The 20,595-nt window shown below is 41.9% G+C and overlaps 1 protein-coding gene across 9 annotated transcripts in view; it reads right to left on the bottom strand.

Annotated features, from left to right (window-relative positions):
- RAPGEF2 (Rap guanine nucleotide exchange factor 2) overlaps positions 1-20,595 on the bottom strand; it is a 624,821-nt gene that overhangs the window by 330,064 nt on the left and 274,162 nt on the right. For all 9 annotated transcript variants that reach the window (XM_029617182.1, XM_029617118.1, XM_029617324.1 and 6 more), the window contains exon 4: positions 20,439-20,522. In XM_029617182.1, the coding sequence (XP_029473042.1) occupies positions 20,439-20,522 (84 nt within the window). The remainder of the gene's footprint in view (positions 1-20,438; positions 20,523-20,595) is intronic.

The raw sequence follows: 20,595 nt of genomic DNA, 5'->3' as shown, positions 1-20,595 counted from the left end.
CAAGTCAACGCCAAGACATTCTTCAGCCGCCGAAGGGAGATGAGGGCCATAGAGCTCGATGCCTTAGTGTGCCCGTGGCTGACCGGCGTTCTACTGTATGTCTTCCCTCAGTGGCCACTCATAGCATGGGTGCTCAGAAGAATAGAAGCTCATCCATGTCCGGTAGTTCTGATGGCTTCAGAGTGGCCGCGTCGTCCATGGTTTGCAGATCTGCTGCGTCTGGCCACTCTGCCTGGTCCACTTACAGGATCTGCTTCATTAAGGTCCCATATTTTCAGATCGTGCGGATCGATTCTGTCTCGTGGCCTGGCTTTTGAGTGGCGGCGATTGCGTTCAAAGGGATATTCTGAACAGATGATTACTACCCTCCTTCAGGCGAGACATCCTATTCAAGAGTGGGGAAGGTTTTTGGGACTTAGTGTGAACAGCAGGGAGTGGATCTCCCTAGGGCTTCCGCACCCCATATCTTGTCCTTTCTGCAGTTGGGCTTATCCAAAGGCTTGGCCCACAGTTCGCTCCGGGTTCAAGTTTCAGCTTTAGGTTGTCTCAGAGGGAAGGTTCGAGGGCAGGCTTTGGCTGCCCATCCGGATGTGGTCCGCTTTCTTCAGGGAGTTAAGCATCTACGTTTCCCCCTTCGCAAAGTATGCCCGGAATGGAGTCTCAATCGGTATTGCGAGCACTCTGTGAGGAACTTTTTGAGCCGCTTGGTCGGGGTCTAACGATTCTGACCTTGAAAACTGTCTTCTTGTTAGCCATTTGCCCAGCTAGGAGGATTTCAGAATTGCAGGCGCTTTCGTGTGGTGATCCTTTTCTCCAGATTTCGTTTGACAAGGTGTCCTTGCGGATGGTGCCTTCGTTCCTTCCTAAGGTGGTGACTGTTTTTCATGTGAACCAGATGGTAGAGCTGCCTGGTTTTCCAGATTGGGATCGGGATTCCTCAATGGGGAGGGATCTCCATCTTTTGGATGTGCGTTGGGTCTTGTTGCAATACTGGAAGGTCACCAATTCTTTCCGATGCTCTGATCATTTATTCGTCCTTTTCGGGGGACACAAAAGGGGTGAGAAAGCATCTAAAGCTTCTGTGGCTCGTTGGTTGAAAGAGACTATTTCCGCTGCCTATGTATCCAAGGGCCGTGCGATTCCAGTGGGGCTTAGAGCTCATTCGACTCGTGTTCACGCGGCATCATGGGCAGACTGTCAGCTGGTGTCTCCTGAGGAGATATGTGGGGCCGCAGTTTGGTCTTCGCTTCACACTTTCACTAAGCATTATCGTTTGAATAATGCTTAGTGAAAGATATATAATGCGGGCCCCGGAGACAGCACCCTTTGGGGAGAGTGTCCTGCGAGCGGGTCTTTCGGGTTCCTCTCCGGTTTAAGGGGGCTTTGGTACATCCCACTTGTCTGGACTGAACTGGGTATGTTCAGGAAAGAAAAATTGGTTCTTACCTGCTAATTTTCATTCCTGTAATACCCAAGATCAGTCCAGAGGCCCACCCTGAAGATCTGTAATGAAAGACTGTTGGTTCTGCTGCTGGGTTTCTTATTAGCAAAGCAGAGTTTGTTTTCTTCCCTTGATCAGATTTTATTCACATGTTTTGTATAGTTAAGGTTTTTAGTGTGACTATCCAGTCCAGGGGTATCTATCCTGAGGGCTTAGTTCGCCCACTGGTTTAATTATCTTGGCTTTAGTATCGATCAATACTGAGGGACTGCAGGTGGCACTCTCGAATATGTGGCAGTGCCCAAAGTTTTGTTCTCTGCCTCCATCTGCTGGTAGGGATGAATAAAACCCACTTGTCTGGACTGATCTTGGGTATTACAGGAACGAAAATTAGCAGGTAAGGACCAATTTTCCTTTAACTCTTAATATTTCTGTCTATAAACTGTTTTTCAAGTGCCCAAACTAAAGGATTAGCAAGAATAAAAACAGAGATTGAAACATCACCCTGCATAAGTAAAGGTCTACATGTGCATGTTTGTACTTCTCCATGACCACAGACATTGATTTTAACCATTCTCCTATAATAAATACATTTCCTGAAGCTTCCGATTTGCCTGGTATTTATTTAAAAGAATTTCTCTTCTGCACTGTCCAAGTTTCCAGGCAGATCACAACCTAACAAATAATAATAAAACCATATGCATAATAGAAAACAAAAACAGAATGCAACAAAAACCAAGATGCAAAAGATCCAGATCCAAATCCTGCCATTGCTTCTGACTTATTATATGTAGACAGCATCAATTCCATTTCCTGACCAAAAATCCTCCAGTATTCGTCAGTTACCATATTTATATAATATTGTCGCCAAAGGCCTGTGCAACCAAACGTTTACATTGCTTTTCGGAAAGAGGAAACATCCAAAAGATCTCACAGTTTCTGGAAGTGGGTTCCACAAAAGCAGCCCCACCACTGAGAAGGCCCTCCTCTCACGTGCCTCATCTAGACTGACCATACAAAATTAACAGACCCCCCCCCCCTCCCCAATTAAACCAGCATCAGCTGAGCAGAGCAATCATCTTGGTATATAAAAGCGCAATAATGCAGTTGCCCAAGGTGCAATGTCATTGCTCAAAAACTGACACACCATCATCAGAATCCTAAACTTGATGTGGTATTCAATGGCTAACCAACTGTATCACTTTCAACACCAGTAAATGGGGTTTCCCAAGAACTAATTCCTGTTAGAACTCTTGCTGCAGAGTTCTGCACTATCTGCGGCATCTTTACTGTGTTGGCCGAAAGTCCCAAAAGCAAAAAGAGTTGCAATTGTCCAGCCCTGTGAGAATTAATGCTTGTAGGTCCATCCGGAAATCTTGGGCAGTAAGCAGAGGTAGAAGCCTCCTGTAGGAGACGCAGCTTAAATGATGAATTCTTCACTAACAAATTCACATGAGGCTTCATTGTCAAGCTACTATCAATGAAAGCTACACGATTCTGGTCAATGCTCACCACATTAACCTCAAAATTCTGAAAGTGAGATGGAACATCATTCAACGGTATCCTACTGAGCAGGGACGGTCTACTTAAGTGCATCCATACGATGCTGCATACAACTAATAGTGCTACAGAACAATTAGTAGTAGTAAAGAGAGGAAAAGGGGACGCACAAAACAGCCTGTGCCGCTGATCCTAATCCGCCTTAAGGAGCCAACACTGGTCTAGGTCTAAATTCAAAATATACTGCACATCATATTCTAGGGAGTCCTGATATGGAGTCTAAATCCCAACGTAAGATTCAAGCAATCCTAAATTAAAATCATCATGTCAATGAAGGCTGTAAAAGATAACAAGGAACAGCACCTGGCTATTGACAAACGCATGATTTTCATTGCCTTGAAAGTGGAACAAATGGATTCCAAGTTGCACACCAGATTTTTATCCTTTAGGATTTAATAACCCCACCATGCTTATTCCATGGCAGGCAGGCAGCCTCATAGATCACAGAAAAAGCAGCTACAGATCCACCGCCCCCCAGACTACCTGAAAGCAGATTGCACTTCAGGTTATAAAAGCTGGTCCATAACCTGTACAGCCTTCACTAGTTGTGCAGGGAGTGGCAGCGCGTGCAACCCATGCATTTCTTTCTCTGCTACAATCCTCACTTCAGTCCTAGTGCGTGTTCAAGGCTAGTGGAAGCACTAGGTGGATGCCTAGAGCACCAGGGTTCTGGAGACGGCAGCCGGTTTGGGCTAGCATCAAATTCAAGTTGTCCACTGGTCAGCCTCGCTTGCCCACACTGCAGCTGAAAATCAGAAGCAGATAGGCGACAGCTGGAAAGAGGCAGCAATGCACGTGTGTTTCTTTCTTCTTAGCTCACATCTTTTCATTGACAGCTCAGAGCCGATGGGGCCAGGCACCTATCTCTGCTCTCACACCTGTGTGGTCTCTCAAGTGAGCAGCTGCAGGCACACTCGGGACTGACAGGACAGCAGGAGAAGAGCAGTGCTGGAAGAAGGCCTGCTGCATCTCCGAGGGAGGGCTAGGGACTTAAAGCTGAGCAATGGGGTGGCTGAACAGACTACATAGGCTTTATGGTCTCTCTCTGCTGTCATGTTTCTGTTTGTCTGACTCTTGGCCCGGGCCATCCATCAGAGGCTGGAGCACTGTATGAGGTGTAATCTTGCTGGCCCCCTTCTTCCACTTTCACTATTCTGTGACTGCCGGTAGGCATGGCCCGAGGAGGACTTGAAGCCTGGTGCTTCCTTTCTCTGCCTGCTTGGCAAGGCAGATCCACAGAACAGTGTGCGCTCAGCTGCTAGGTCCAAGGACAAGTGCACAAGGTCGTAAGGTTCGGGTACAACACTTAATAGCCTTGGCATTTGGTATCTGAGCCTGAGTGCCTGCTTCCATTGCTACAGAGTGTGGAGAATTAGGGCCAGCATTCCCTTAGGCCTCTGCTAAGCCTAGAGCTGCACGTGTCATTCTGGGTGCTGCTTCCGCATACCAGGGTCCTGACCTCAGTTATTGCTCGACAACTGCTCTTTATCAATTTCCATTCATTCAGTGGCCATTCTCTCATGGAACAGAGACAAAATTAGGGCGTTTACAATATCTGAGCTTGGGCACGTCTCAAGGTCGAACCAAAGACCTGTATGACTGGAGCAAAATGCCCGTCATCGTAAAACCTGTACAGGCAGCCCTAGGAACGTTGAACCAAGACATTTCAAAAGGCAGCACAAAAGCAGCCACCAAAATGATTGAGAATTACTTGAACACGGCCTTCTCATTTTAAAATCTATTGAAGAGCCAAGCTACCAGTGAAGCATGTGCACCAGGATAAAAATGGCAAGTGCAGGTCACGCTCCAAGACAACTAAATACAAGGAAACTGACTTGCTTTCACCGTCACAGAAGGTTGCTTAGGAGGGATGGGGACCCTGATGGGAAAACCAGGAAAGCACGAAGGCCAGATGAGAAGGCACAAACTTTGCAGAGGAGATTAAGCAGATAATAAATTGCCTCCTCAATTCAGGGTTGATTGGCGAGTCTGGCTCCTGCTCCCGAGGTTGACAGGGGCTACAAATGCCAACAAGGAAGTCCAAATCCTTCTGCTATGATGACCTCAGCTGCACATACAGAAACTACCATCTGTGGGCCTACCACTGCCTAATTTCTATAACGCTACTAGACATAATGCACAGTCCCTGCTCCACGGAGCTTACAATCTAGCCAAGACACAGATAAGGGACAAATCAGAGGCTATATCAGCTGAGGATTGCCACTGCAATGGCTGGGGCTAGGCAGGGAAGGGGTTTAAAATGGGAAAAAAAATCCCCAGGAAGCAGGGAATGAAAGCTCTTGGTGTCATAGCTCTCACTGGGGCAGGTTTCAATTAAGTTGGAAGCCCAAAGGAGCCAGATGAATCTGCCCAGCATCCATCCATAAATAACTCTCAGCAGATAGGAAAACTGATGCCGCAGAACAACATGGACTGAGGGGAGTAATCCTTATCTGGTCAAATGACAGCCAGCTGTCAGAGTTCAGTGACTGAGGAGGTGAGGCTGCCTCACAACTCATGAACTCCAACTGAGGGAGGAAAAGTCATCATTCCTATTTTACACTGCCTAACCCCGGGGTCTCAAATTAACCCCTTAAACATGATCACACCAGAGTTATGCATCTATTGCTTAACATGAACAGTGCAAACATTTGAGAAGCACTACGAGCTTCATAAAAGCAGGATGCTTAAGACAAGCCTTGACAAATTTGCTTTGGATCTAGGTCCTGGCATTGCTTTTAAATGGACCTTTAACATACAATGACAGGGAACTTCTTAAGGGAATCATCTTCTTCTGCATACATAAATTCACTTCTTACCCTGAAATGCCGACTTGAGCTGCAGTTTCCCTAGGAGAATCCAATATTGAAAGAGAAATTATTATAATCATTCTTTGGCATAAAACGTGACAATTTCTGCACCTCACAAATTCCAGTTCTGCCGTGGAAGCAGAAATTAGGTCACCACTTGCAATACATCCCTCCATGGAATTTTAAATTAACCAAAAGGCAGAGCCAACATTAAAAGCTTAAAAAAGGGACCATTATCTTTAATTATTGGCGCTGATAGCAATTATGAAGTCTGCTGCATAGACTATGTAAATTGAAATCCTTAAATGTTAAATACTTGGCAACTGTAATTGCTAGCAAATCACAACCATGTAAATCAAAAAATAAACTTCAATAAATCTATTTCTAGATTTGTGGTTCATGCAATGACCAAAAGTAGATATCTTCTAACTACTCAGCGAATCTAAACAGTAAGACAAGGTCCACTAGCTCTATTCCACAATTCCATTTCTCCTGTGTTAGGTCACTTTGACAGCAGCACTAGAAAAATTGCTTTCATTTTATTTTAACTCACAGACACAAAAACTTCCTCTGCTCACGGAGGCTGAACCTGAAGCAGTATCAAACAGCATTATCTAATACAGGGGGCAGACAGGCACGGTAAAAGGTAAGGATCACAATTATTCACAGCACACAGTTTAACTCCATCACCGTTAATACAAAACCCAGGATACGCCAACGGAGCATGTATAATAATGTTGGGAAAGTAGTATCAATTTTATGGTCTTAACGATCCGAGCTGCACAGCCTCTAACTATGGAGCTGAAAGGAATAAAGGATAAATCTTGGATTAAAAAACTAAACTTTTTTTTTTTTTTTAGCTTTCCTTGTGAACACAATCCTCTAACTCAGTGGCTCCCAAAACCGTCCTGTAGGACTCCCAGCCAGTCAGGTGTTCAGGATCTCCACCATGAATATGCATGAGGGAGATTTGATTGCACTGCCTCCACTGCATGCAAATTTATCGCATACATATTCATGGCGGAGGTGGCTGGGGAGTCCTCCAGGACAGGTTTGGGAACCTCTGCTCTAGCTCAATGTGTTTCAATAAATCAGAATACATCTCATTTAATTTTTAAACATGGATTTAGATTAAACAAGAACCCCCCCACCACACAAACACACACACACACATACACACCCCTTCAATTCTGTTCTCTCATTTTTCATCCTAAAATATTGGCGTTTTGAAAGCTCCTCCCACAATCATGACTGCATACCCTGCCATGTGTTATAACCTACTTATTTAACAGACATTTAACCTTTATAATTTTGCATTTTCTTGTTTTTATTATTCAAAGTGTTTTCATGCCGCTTATAATAGAAAGTCCATACACTAAGCAAGTTGCAGAGAAACAATAAAATGAGAAACAATAAAACAAGACACAATCCATTAAATAAATAAATAAACATTTTAGCTTTTTTTTTTTTTTTATTTGTCTTCATTTTTCAGGAAAGGAAAAACCAAGTGGTCAAAATCCAAGGCCCATATTCAAATCAATGCATTAGCTGGATACTGTGTGGTACATAATTAAATAAACTGACTTGGCTAACCGGATTGGTCAAGTCAGGGGAGCTCTTGACGCAGCCACAGATTTAGGACCAGCTCTACAACACATAATGGGAGAATCTCTTTAGGTCAAGGCTTAGTTTGATCCTGGCCCAAAGAGATTTATACAAGAAATAGAAAAAAAAAAAAAAAGCATATGTGAATAAAACAGAAGAAATGCAACAAAATCAAGTAAACTTGAAACAGAGAATAGGAACGGTTAAAAAAAAAAGAGGTATTCATATAAACAGAGGCAGATATCAATGATTCAAGCTTTAAGATGTCACAGCACAAGAAATATTTAAGGGTTTCTTGGGGGGGGGGGGGGGGGGGGAGAAGAGATTTGCAAACTTAAATACTTCATGCTGGTGAATCCATGTTCCAAAAGGAAGTTTTTATTTAATAGACTGAACAGTTCTTATCACAAAGCAATGAGAACGGAAATAAAGTTTAGTTTAAACCCAGAAACATGACGACAGAAAATGACCAAACGGTCTATCCAGTCTGCCCATCACAGCCGTTTTATAATCCCTTCCACTCCCGTGTTTATCCCAGACTTTCCTGAATTCAGATATTGTCCACCACCCTCCAGGGGGAAGCCATTCCATGCATCCACTACCTTCTCTGTAAAGAAATATCTTCTTGGATTACTCCCGAGTCTACCCCCCTTTCACTTGATTCATTGCAAATCCATCAGGCCATTAAAGTGGTTTACAAGACTAATAAAAAAAAATAATTCTGACAATAAATCAATAAAGCATTTAACCAATAAAGCAGTTTAAAAATAAAGTGAGCCCCAAAGGTGCACAAAACTAATCAATAAAACAGTAATAACTAATAAAACATCACAAATACAACAGAGGATAAAAGCTAAAACGACAACAACCAGGTCATACGCCAAGGGTAATGGTTGAATATAAGAACAGTACAAACATGAGGAGAGCAAACGTCTGTGGAAAGGTCCAGGCTTTAACCTCTTCTCAAACGTAAGTAATTATTTTCCTGCCCAAGATCAAATGGGAGGGTATTCCATAGCAAGGCTAAAAGCCAAACGGCAGGAGATAGTGGAACAGTAAGTCCAATTGTGAAGAGTGAAGAATGACTTTGAACCAACCAAATATGGAGACAACAAGAGATAACAAATTTAAAGGGTGAAAACTCTCAGTCCGAAGCTCCTGGTAGTGAGGCGATGGATGCCTAGCTTGTCAGATCTAAGTGTCCCTAGTCCCATCACAGCCAGGTTTCAATAATTCAATGCTTGCTTCCTTCAGTCAGCTCAAACTCACCTATTCTTTTCTGATTTATTTATTAAAATAATCTATTCTGATTTATTTATTAAATCAGAATAGATTAAATATTAGATTAGATTAAATATAGATTAGAATAGATTAAATATCAGAATAGATTAAATATTTATTAAATCAGAATATTAATCTATTCTGATTTATTTATTAAAAGTACTTATAAAGTGCACACACACTGCTACCAGCCATCATGAAAGGTCTGATAGTGGCGCATGTGAACTAGGAGTTTAAAGAGTTACAGAAGCCACAGAGTTTGCAAATAACCCCTGATGCAAATACTGTTAAGGAGCATTGAAGCATGACCAAATATGAGATCGTGATAAAAAATCCAAGTATTTTTGTCATTTCTGGTTTCATATCATTTAAAGTTATTTGAAGAGTAAACACACCTGTATTTCACATATTTAGCAAACAAAATTCAAAAGAAAAAGTTTTTGTGAACACGAACTTTCAGTGGACTGCTGATTAAATATTTAGTTTTACAATGCAAATGTCTGTCCCGCAGAGATGAGGTCCTTTTACATACTGACAAAAGCTGTGTTTGGAGGGGAACAAGAGAGTTATTGTGTTGGGTCATAAATATATTTTTGACACCCTTGGACTTTATAAATTTGAATTTATCCATATATATATTGTTCACTATTTAGAAATTATGCTTTGCAGTATTTAAATTTTAAATAAATGAATACATTCTCACAGAATAGCCATTCTGCCAGTACCGTACAGAAGAGACAATGGGTGTCAACAGGAACAGATGTGAAATTTCCTCTAGGATTTACCAAGGAAGGAAAAATGTACTCGCTATGTACTCTTGTCCAGGGCCTTCACGAGAAGTAGGCAAGGCTGGCACCATGCCACCAGTGACAGAGGTAGTCTACCTCTCATCAGCAGAACGGGAGACCCTCCCCCACCAAGGGCGCTGTTATGTCCGACAATAGTCCTCCTGCTGCCCCTCTGCCCAAAATAATATTTATTTTGAAAACATGGGGGGGGGGGGGTAATGGTGAGTGCATTTCTTCCCTGGCAAGTGCACACACCCAGCCCACTACCATGCAGCTCTCTCACTATTTTCCTCCACTCCCATCCCAACGCAATCTTCTCTCCCACCCTCAGCCCTTTCACTGCTTTTATAACCCCCTCCCCCTGCTGCCTCTCAGGCCCCCAATCAGGACCGCAGATGCCTCCAACTGCTCTCAGGCCTGTCACCATCACTGCCACTTCCTTCCAACCCCTAAGCGGGGCCGCAGATGAAGGACAAGTACATAATTTATGAACATTTGATGTTCCGCACTTTCCCAAATTTGGTCTCAAGGCGGATTACAGTAAGTTTAAATGAGCAGAGGCACTGAAACAGCTTACAGTCAAATCAAATGTAGCTGGGAATTGCCTTTACATTATAGGGCCCTTAGTGAGCTATTTATTTAGTATCTCAACTAGAATTAGCATACTCACATCCATCATTACTCCAAATTTTAGTTAAATCCCTAATTTAACCAGAGGAATAAAATACAATCCTCTCATTACCCCTCCTCACTCCCACCCATCTCCACTTCTGAAAATCCAATAAATTCTTTGTGACAAGCAGCAGCAGCTTTTTCGGGAGAAGGCAGGGGTTGACTTGCAGGATTAAACACTTGGAGATGGAATTACAGGCATCATACTGCTCTGACAAATAGTTATCCAGCCTTTGATTTTAGTTCTCACAAAGAACTTCTGGTCCATAAAGTTGCTGCAGCATTTAGTGCTACTAAAACTCAGCCATATACTCATTTTCATTCTATTTTAAAATTGCATAACTCTTATAGTCGGTATACTCAAAAAGCAAAGTTGCTTACCTGCAACAAGTGTTCACTGAAGACAACAATTCATCAGTCACAGAAGTGGGAACATGACCTGGATCAACATAAATTTCCAGATCTCTCTGGAAAGGCAAAAGCTTTTCATTGCTCATGCACAGCAGCTCCTGTGCTGCAGATGCGCCATGATTTAACTTTGTTCCATTTATCAGCTTTGGGGAGAAAACAACTCAGAGTTTGTGTGTATGTGTGTGTGTTTGGGGGGGATTAGTGTGATTGGTGAATTACTATTTTCAGAGAACACATGAAGTCAAGCAGTTCACCGAATTATACACACGGGACTTCCTAACTAAGAGCTGTCGTCCCCAAAAGGAGGAAACTATGCCTTCTGACAATGAGTGGGAAATATTGTTGCTGAAAAATCCTGAGTCTATTTTATGTTATTTAAACTGGTAAGAGAACACAACATCATAATTGGCTCTAAGAGGAATGGAGTTAGGATCTACCCCCTCAAAGACACCATGGCAGATGAACGGTCAATACCTACTATCCCACCAGGAGGCCATGTTTCAAAAGTAATAGTATGGGAATGTGTGGACTGAATTCCAAGTTGCAGTCTTGCAAATCCTCTCAGTGGAGGCAGAACGGACCAACAGCAACATGGTCCTTGCATTATGGGCCGTGACATGCCCCACAAAGATCAGATCTGCCTGGGATAAGAGAAGTAGATGCAGTCTGCTACCCAATCAGACGTGGTTTATAACTACAGTACATTTTCAGGCTTATCGGAGTCAAAAGAAATAAAAAGATGCATTAACTTTCTAAGGACTTGAGTCCACTCTAGGTGGCATGCAACAGCTCTCTTGCAATCCAAGGAGTAAAGCAACTTTTTCATAATGAAAAATGTCAGGAAAATTGACCAATTAAGGTGGAAGTCAAGTACTAACTTAGAATGTGTATGGAGCACCACCCTATTTGATGAACTCTTCTATAAGGTGGACAAGTCACTAGAGCTTTGAGCTCATTTAATCTGCGGACTGAAGTGGACACCACCAAAAAATTAACCTCACAAGAGGTAAATGGCTCAAAGGTGGTTTTAATCAGCTGAGTGAGAACTACTCTGATGTCTCATGACAACACAGAAGACTTCATGAGATGCTTCAAATGAAACAAGCCACAAATGAATCTGATAAATAGAGGCCGTACTTAAATGGAGTTTCCTTCTACTGGGGGGTGGTAATCACCAATTGCACTGAGGTGAACCATGAAAGAGTTGGTTTTGAGGCCTTATTTTGACAGATGTTGCAGGTACTCAAAAATCAAAAGACTGGTATTGTATGTGATAAAGATATCAAACAAATTATGAAAAAATCACATATAATAAATGTGAATTATTGAAAGAGGTAAACCCTCATAAATGAGCTATTGTACACTTACGCTGTAACAGCGTTTTAACTTTTGTGCACTCATTGCAATCGTGCATGCTCACTGAAATTAATCATGGGGTAACCCTTTTCATTTCACATAAAACGTGCTGCTGTTCTTGAACAGAGAAAACTTTTTTTTGAATTTTTTAGAACAATTCTTTGGAACTTTAACATCAACTCCAACTGACTCATTAGTTAAGAGACATCAATGAAAAGGAAAAAAAAACAAACCAAACTTATCTTCTCAAAGGAAAAAATTGTTCTAAAAAATTCAAAAAAAAGTTTTCTCTGTTCAAGAACAGCAGCACGTCTTACGTGAAATGAAAAGGGTTACCCCCCATGATTAATTTCAGTGAGCATGCACGATTGCAATGAGTGCACAAAAGTTAAAACGCTGTTACAGCGTAAGTGTACAACAGCTCATTTATGGGGGTTTACCTCTCAATAATTCACGTTTATTAGATGTTGCAGGTATACATGCAGTTACTGTATGGAACTAAGGAAGGGTTCTAGGATCTTGCTTTCACACCAGATAGCAAACCTCCTCTACTTAAAACCATAGTCTAATTGACTCCTTTCTAGAAGTCTAAAGATCTGACATCTCATTAAAGAAAGCAAAGGAATATGCTACGTTCCCCTTGAACATCCAGCCAGTGAGGGCAGAGACTGGGTGCTGAGATACAGCAGCAATCCCTGGTTCTGTGTGATCAAAACTCAGGAGTTACCAATTTGATTTAATCAGGGAAAAATCCCAGTTAAGTGGAAATCAAATCTGTCTAAGCCAAAAGGAAGCAATGAAAGATTGTAATTACTTGTAGCCTTCTGAGTTTTAATAAGGCTTTGACCACCAGAGGCTGCATGTACAGGAGGACATGTCAGTAAAGAAGTCAGAAGGTGTGCACCACTAGCCTGCTTCCTGATCTTCTTTTGGACTGCAGAAAACACATCCATCTTCAATAGACTACACTTGAGAAAGATCCTGTTTGCTGCGTTCTGATACAGGGATCATAAGTGGGAGTCCAGGTGGTGACACAGTTTGTCTGCTAGGATATTGTCTTTCTTGTAGATACACTACTCTTAGGGTAGTCCATGTGAGATAATCCAGTTCCACAGTGTCTGCCAAAACAGGATGGAGAGGAACCTGTTCCACAGTTTGTTCAAGTAGAACATGATCAACGAACTCTCCATTTACACAAGGACAATTTTGCAGGCCGCTTGACTTCTGAAAACCTTTAGCACTTTCATTGCTCCCCTTAACACCAGAAGGTTGATGTGCAACTTCTTTTTTTAGGAGGCACCAGAGGCTCTGGATATGAAGCCCTTCATAGGAGTTTCATAGGGTTTAATGTATTTGTCATAAGGAAGATTTGGTAAGGAGGTGGTGAAATTCTTCTAAGCACTAAGGAAGAGCGTGTTCTGGGGGTAATTGTATCTGATGATCTTAAGGTGGCCAAACAGGTGGATAAAGCGATGGTAAAAGCCAGAAAGATGCTTGACTGCATTGAGAGAGGAATGATTAGCAGAAAAAGAGAGGTGATATTGCCCCTGTATAGAAAGCATGGGATAAATACAGGGGATCTCTAAGGAAGTGGTGAGAATTATAAGGCTAAATTAACTGGAGGGATGCGCAGATTGGATGGGCCATTCAGTCTTTATCTGCCATCATGTTTCAATGTTTCTAGGTATTTGAAAGGGTAAATCCAAAGTGAAACTGAAATGGGAGACACACCCAGATAGGGCATCTTCAAGCTCTTCCATTAGACAAATATCTCATTGGGTTTATTTCATACAGATGTGTGTCATAAGAATTACATGAATTATGGATGCCAATAGGCCTAGAATTCTCAACATGGACCAGGCTGTTGTCAGACTACATTATCCCTCTAACTTTGCCACAATGTTAATGGCTATGTTGGAGGGGCATAATTTATGGCCTGAGCCATGTTTAGCAGAGCACTATGAATTTCAGCTGAGGTATTGGTTCAAGTTGGGAAATTAATGATAAACCCTAATGACTAACAGCTAGATGGTGATTTGCAAACAATGCATGGAAACATATAAACCCACAGTCTGTGCATTTATGCCACACTTTTTTTGCGAATACCTACAGTGTTGAGGCTAAGTCAAAACTCAGTGCACAGTATTGGAAGTGTGCATTATCTCTATTACAAATCTGAGATACGACCTATGACCTGGCTCTTCAAGAGGGAAGACATTTCCAAACTGAGGTGGTCCTGGTATTGAGTCTAAATGCTCTCCTGGAAAGGCAATTTGTAGTTATTTACAATAGATGTAATCTTAACTGCCTTCTGCAATCCAGAGGACCCAGCTGTCTGAGACAGGCCAATGGTTTACAAAAATGTTGAACCTCACTCCTAAAGGTAAATCTTTGAGAAATCACTCAAGAACTATGGATGTTTCATCTGGGTCCAGCCAATAGTGGCATAAAATCATTTTGAGGACCCCCAAGAGAATTTCAGAAAGGGCTCTCATCAGGCGGGAGCCACCTCAGAAGATTCAGGAGTAACTGCAAGAGGCCACCTCTTTCTTCCTTGGTGTACCCCTCCTCCCACTGCCCTATAGGGGCTGTTGGGTGGAATTTATGCCACTAGAGTCCAGTCAAAATCCCATCTCTAATTTTGTCCAGGTGGCAGTATGGGAGAGTCAGTCAGCTTGTGTTATTTGAGGGCTTGAGTTCTGTTACCTGGGGAAAAGATTAAATTGTTTCCCAACTGGCACACTGTGAAACTTTTGACAAGTTGGAGGTGACAGTTTACAGGGTTTAAAGAACAGTATGGTGGTCTTTTATAAGATCCACTGCTTCCTTAATCTACTCCCTAAATAAATTACCTCCACTTTAAGACATCTGTAAGATTTTCCGGGACATTCTCAAGAAGGCCTGAAGCCCACAACTTTGGGAGTCCATGAGCATCAACAGCTATTGCAGCAGCTTTTGAGACCATCCCATAAACATCACAGGTCAGAAGCATCAGATGTTTTTCAGAGTCCTCATCTGCAGCCATTAGGAGAGAGAAACTCAGCAAATCTTTGCACTTTCTAGATTGTATGCACGTACTGAGTTATACAGATCCTGTACAAAAGTAGGAGAGGATGAAACTCAATGGTCAGGTAATGCTTTCTCCCAAAAACGTCAGTGGTTTTTGCTTTAGTGCTGCCTTATATTGATTACTGCAATGCTTTTGGGAATGCTTGTCAAAACTATTCATAAATTACAGATTATCCAGAATGTGGCTGCTCTCATAATGACAGGAAGTTCTAGGAGAACTCCTTCTGAGCCATTATTATTGGATCTGCATTGGCTTCCAGTGGGTGCCAGATGCAAGTTTAAGAATTTGTCTCTGGCATTTAAAACTTTAAAAGGAGTAGGTTCACAGCAATTGAAAAACCTTCTCAGTTGGTATAAGCCTAGCAGAAATTTGAGGTCTTTGAAAGGGCATTTCCTGAGAGTTCAGGAGGTTAAAATATTTCGATATTCTCACCTGAATGCAAGATCTTTCTCAGGAATGATCCCCCAACTTTAGAATAATTTGCCACCTAGTTTGAGAGAAGAGGTGGATCTGTTAAAATTCAGGAAAGCTCTAAAATATAGTTTGATGAAATAAATTGTTCAACAGGACTGATTGAGCTGTTGTGGCCTTCTTTTTATGTAAATGTATTATTTTAAATTGTTTATGTTGCAAATTACTTAGGAAGATGTAATCTGTTAGGTGATAAATAAATTATTTTAAATAAATAGAATCTGGGAATTGTGCCCTTGATGTCTTAACCCTCTACAGATATATCTACTAAAATACCTACCATATCTGAATGTAATGCACCTTGAGTTTCCAATAAAAGGTGTGAGCTAAATCTAAATAAATAAAATGAAAATGGATTTGACCATCACACTGATATGGTAATTGGGAATTATCAAATCCTTCAGTTGCCTGGACATGGTTCTTTATGCACCTTCATGTTGTAAAGCAGACAGAGTCTAACATCCTGTTCTGTTCATACAGGAAAAGAGTGGATTGATACTGCCATCAGCTTTATAAAGGCCTACAGGCACTTGAAGAGGGTTAGAAGAGGTGCCTGGGGCTCAACCTCAAAGTTCATAATCAGATTATGAACTTTGCCAACCATCTGAATGAAATCTGGGAATGAAAGGTCCTCTGATAAAGAACTATTCTCTGCCAGTGGCAGAGAAGACCCCGATAAGTGGTCTGAGGAGAAGTCTTCTTCAGAACCTGACTCAGACTGAACATAAGCAGGGCTCCAGGATCTGTTGGACTCCAATTCCTCTATGAACAGATGTTCTAAGAAAATCTAAGACGAAAATAATCCTGAAGGCAAATACTGCAAAAGCCTAAAACTTACCTTAGTGGATATGGGAACTGAACCAAAATGAGAGGCACGAGAGGCTTCCTGCTACAGCCCAGTTTAACTTGTTTCCGACACAGGCAATACCAACATGGGCATGGGGAGTCAAACACAAGGATGGATTGCTCGATGAACCTACTGGAGTTAAACTGCTTGATATGGAGACTTTGGTTCTGACATGTCAAGCAAATGCCTCAGTGACCATCCTGTTCATCTTTGTCTTGAAAAAAACAGGTTTGGCCTTGTAAGGACCTGATCATCCTCTACAGCTCTTTGGCCCTTGACCGGTCCTCTAGAAACAAGAATGATATCTGAGCCTTGAGGAAGTCCTCTACCAGACAAGGCAACTTTGGAAGATTTAGAACCTTTTGCCCTTACCAGGTTCTCTGAGCAGAGCATAAAAATGTTTATCGATTCATCAAAACTTCCACAACCCTCACAGACTCTCGTCAATACTTTCAAGTTTTATGAGCCCTTTCCTTTACTTGAGTGGGAGGGTAAGATTTCTCTTCTCGCTTTAACCTAGTACTCAGCAGCATGATCAGCTCCATGCACCTTGGGGTAGATTTCATAAACTTGCGCAGGCGCGAACAAGAATACGCGGGATTTCAATAGATACGCGCGTATCCATTAAAATCCAGGGTCGGCTCGCGCAAGGCTGCCCAAAATCGGCAGCCTGCGCGCGCCAAGCCGCGCAGCCGGCCTCCGTTCCCTCCGCCTCTCCCCACCTTCCCCTCCCTTCCCCTACCTAACCCACCCCCCCCCCCCCCTATCTAAAAAAAAACCCCACCTCTGTCGCGAAAGTTACGCCTGCTCGAGGCAGGCGTAACTTTGCACGCGCCAGGCCGGCTGCCGCGTTCTGGTCCGGGGGCTGGTCCGGAGGCTGCGGCCATGCCCCCGGGCCGAAACCACGCCCGTGGTGCTGCCCCCGGACACGCCCCCCATCATGCCCCCCAAGGAAAGCCCCGGAAGCCTATACAACATAGGCTTGGCGCGCGCAGGGGGTATTTGGGCCAGGTTTTCGGGGGGGGGGGGGGAGGTATGCGCTACCCCTTTGAAAATCTGGCCCCCTGTGTCAAGTCTTCAAAGGCTTTGAGGAGCTCAACTTAATTTCATTGAGGCGAGCTCGAAGCTTATTCTTTCAAGCTCAAACCATTTTGGGTGATGTCCTTGCACAGATATCACATGTGTAGAAAACATTATGATGATCAGTGATCAACATCTTCTGGTTGGGACAGAATTTGGCTTGCTTCTCAGATATGGTGAGGAAAATTGTTGATGCAAGATCAAAGAAATGTTCTTGTTCTTTGAAGAAAGATGATCCAAACCGAAAAGGTTGGCTGTGTGGCCTACTGGCATGGCCCCACTGAGGGGGGGGGGGAGGCAGCACTGGCAAGGCAAAGGCATCAGAAAATGAAATAAAAACTTGCTTAACTGCCGAAAATCTCACCAGGTGAAACTAGAAGTCAAGTTTGGGCAGAAAATCAAAGTTAAAAGAAAGAGGAGGATTCCTCAAATATCGCTGCAGGGCTACTGGAAGAAACAATATCCAATAGGTACAGAAGACAAACAGGACCTCAGAAGAGGCACAGGGCTGCTGCTGCACAGAACTGCCATGCATGAGCAGCGAAAGTCTTTTGCCTTTCTAGCAAGCTCTGGAAGTTTTGATCCATATAGCGCCAATGCAGTGTCAAATAACTAATTTGTGTAACTGAGTAACCCTGCTTGTCTTCACAGGTAATATAATATGATCAAACTAACCACACAGCAAGGCAGGAAAAAAAAAGAGGGAGATCAAAAGCAGAGCAACTGCAGAAATATATAAAAATATTACACAAGGTAGGTCACTGCTCAGCAGTAACCAAGCTTTCTAATGCATAAAGAGCTATAGTTATGATACAGAAGTATAAAAAAGTCAACAATTTATAACTATTTATTTTTATTTATTTTTAGATTTTTATATACCGGTGTTCCTGTATTAAAATACAGATCACATCGGTTTACATTGAACTAAGTAGGAGTTACTTTTTCACCATTATATATAGCTACTGCGGTAGGTTTTGTTCTGTTCTGAGTAGTTGGTATGAATGGGCAGAGAAGATAGCAAAAAAAAAAAAATAATAAAAAGACTATATGGCCTATCATATTTCTCTGTTCTACCATGTTATCGTTTTCTAAAATGCAAAATCAAATAGAAGAAAATATAACAAAATATATCACCTCGTAAAATCACAAAGCAGTACACGTGATATGCAGTGAGAGGAGAGAAAGGGAGCAAAAGAAGAAAAGTCAAGAAGAAAAGTCAAGGAGAGAAAGACAAGGAACGGGATGTGCCCTACAATAATTTACTCAGTATGTCTTCACCAAGAAGCTAGGTGAATGGGGCAAGTTTGAACACGTTATAACCTCTATCATCTGCCCACTGGCCAAACAATTCTGAATTTTTCTTACAAACAAGCAACCTCAAAGGAAGTGGAACATTTAATAACCATTCCATGAGTGCACACAAGGAAGATATTTGGGCTGTTGTAAGTCTCTTCGGCACTCTACCACCATGTTGTAATTTAGGGTACCTTGTAAAAGGATGTAGTCTCATCCTCTACAGCACAGTGCTAAACTGCTAAAGAGAATCACAAGGAAAGCAAAACACAACAAAAGGGTGCGATGTACAATGGTTCTTCTAATATCTTGAACCAGAATGGCCTTCCTTTCTATATCTGGCGTGGACTTCTTCAGGCATAAGAGGAATTTTTAACTGGGGAGAGGCAAAACGGTCTCAAATACACATGGCCTTCAAAACTGCCCCCACCCGCCTCTTAATGTGGAAAACAAAGACAATCCCATGACACTCCAAACCATAATCAAAGAAAACCAAGCGGACTGATAGAATACTTCTATAAGGCTAAATGAGTGTTTCAATAGTCATGTTTTCAGGACTGCAACCCTACCCTGCTCAGGCAGGAGGATAAGGATTAATGTAAAGACACTGGTTATTAAACATTTGTTTTCTCGGGCCTTGAAAGGTATAGACCATTTCTGTTAATACAATGATTACCATGGGTATACTTTCAAACAGTAGACAACTAAATTATGTGAAAATTAAAAGGAGAATCATTAAAATCTTTTCAATAACAAAGCAGCAAAGTTTTCAATAGTTTTTTTTCCCATGGGGGTCAGAAAATGAAATTGCTTTCTTTTATGTATCTTTATTGGAGGGATTGCTTGCAATTATTTTTCTAACTCAGTATTACAAAAAAGCTAAACAAGTAAGCTAGCCTGTTTTGTCTTATTAGCTATGAAAGAGAATGATATTCCTCAACTCCTCCTTTTTGGACTGGATACCAAGGTATTTCTCCCAAATACAGCTATACATATCAGCAAATCCTCCCTATTTTTTAAATTAACTTCTCATTAATAATTACTTTTTCTATATTTTGTCAAGATCTGAATTATGGGTTCTTTAAAATGTGTTTCTCCAATTGAAAAAAAAAAAAAACACAAACAAACCCATCTTCTAGTGTATTAATAGAATTGTAGTTAGAAGAACAGACAGTTTTAGCGTGGTCCTCCAAACCATTCTTTCCCCCTTCCCTCCTTCTTAAATGTCACTTTTTTTTCCTGAGTGACTGACAAGAAAAAGGAGAAGATACACAGTCCCATGATAGAGGGCTGTTTAGTTAGCAGCTGGCACCGCAAAAGCCTGGATTCTAGAAAATGGCTTCCACTGCCAGTCCAGCACACCACACTCCAAAATCATCTTAATGGAACACTTGAGATCATATACGTTTATTTAACAACAACAATATATTTCATATAGACCCACAGAGTGCCGTGAGTGATTATTTACATGGTGGTTATGACCCTGCTTCAACAAGTTAATTATTTAAATATGCACACAAGGAGGGTATAATGTCTTGCCCAAGGGTACAGAATTAGCAGTGAAGAAGGAAATGGGCACAGTTTTCTACACCAATTACTATGATACAGTAATATTGTTACAAAGAGGACATTAATGAAGAACACTGGGGAGTATATTGGGTCACACTTGTTTCATCAACAGTACCAAAAAAAAAAATACAACTTCAAAAGCAACTAAAAACCCTTACCATGCAGGGCCAATAATTAAACCTACCTGCTCCTCGGAAGAAACATGGATTCTTTGATGAACACTGAACCGGACAGAAGGATATACCAACATGTACCAATGTCATCAGGGCTGGAAGGAAGAAGGAAAAATGTGAGCAACACAACCCAATAACTGCATAGTAATGTAGTCATGGAGAATACAT

This window comes from Rhinatrema bivittatum, chromosome 1, assembly GCF_901001135.1.
Source record: "Rhinatrema bivittatum chromosome 1, aRhiBiv1.1, whole genome shotgun sequence".
Lineage (NCBI taxonomy): Eukaryota > Metazoa > Chordata > Amphibia > Gymnophiona > Rhinatrematidae > Rhinatrema > Rhinatrema bivittatum.
The sequence above is the reverse complement of the archived record's forward strand: the minus strand, read 5'-3'. Positions and strand labels throughout refer to the sequence as shown.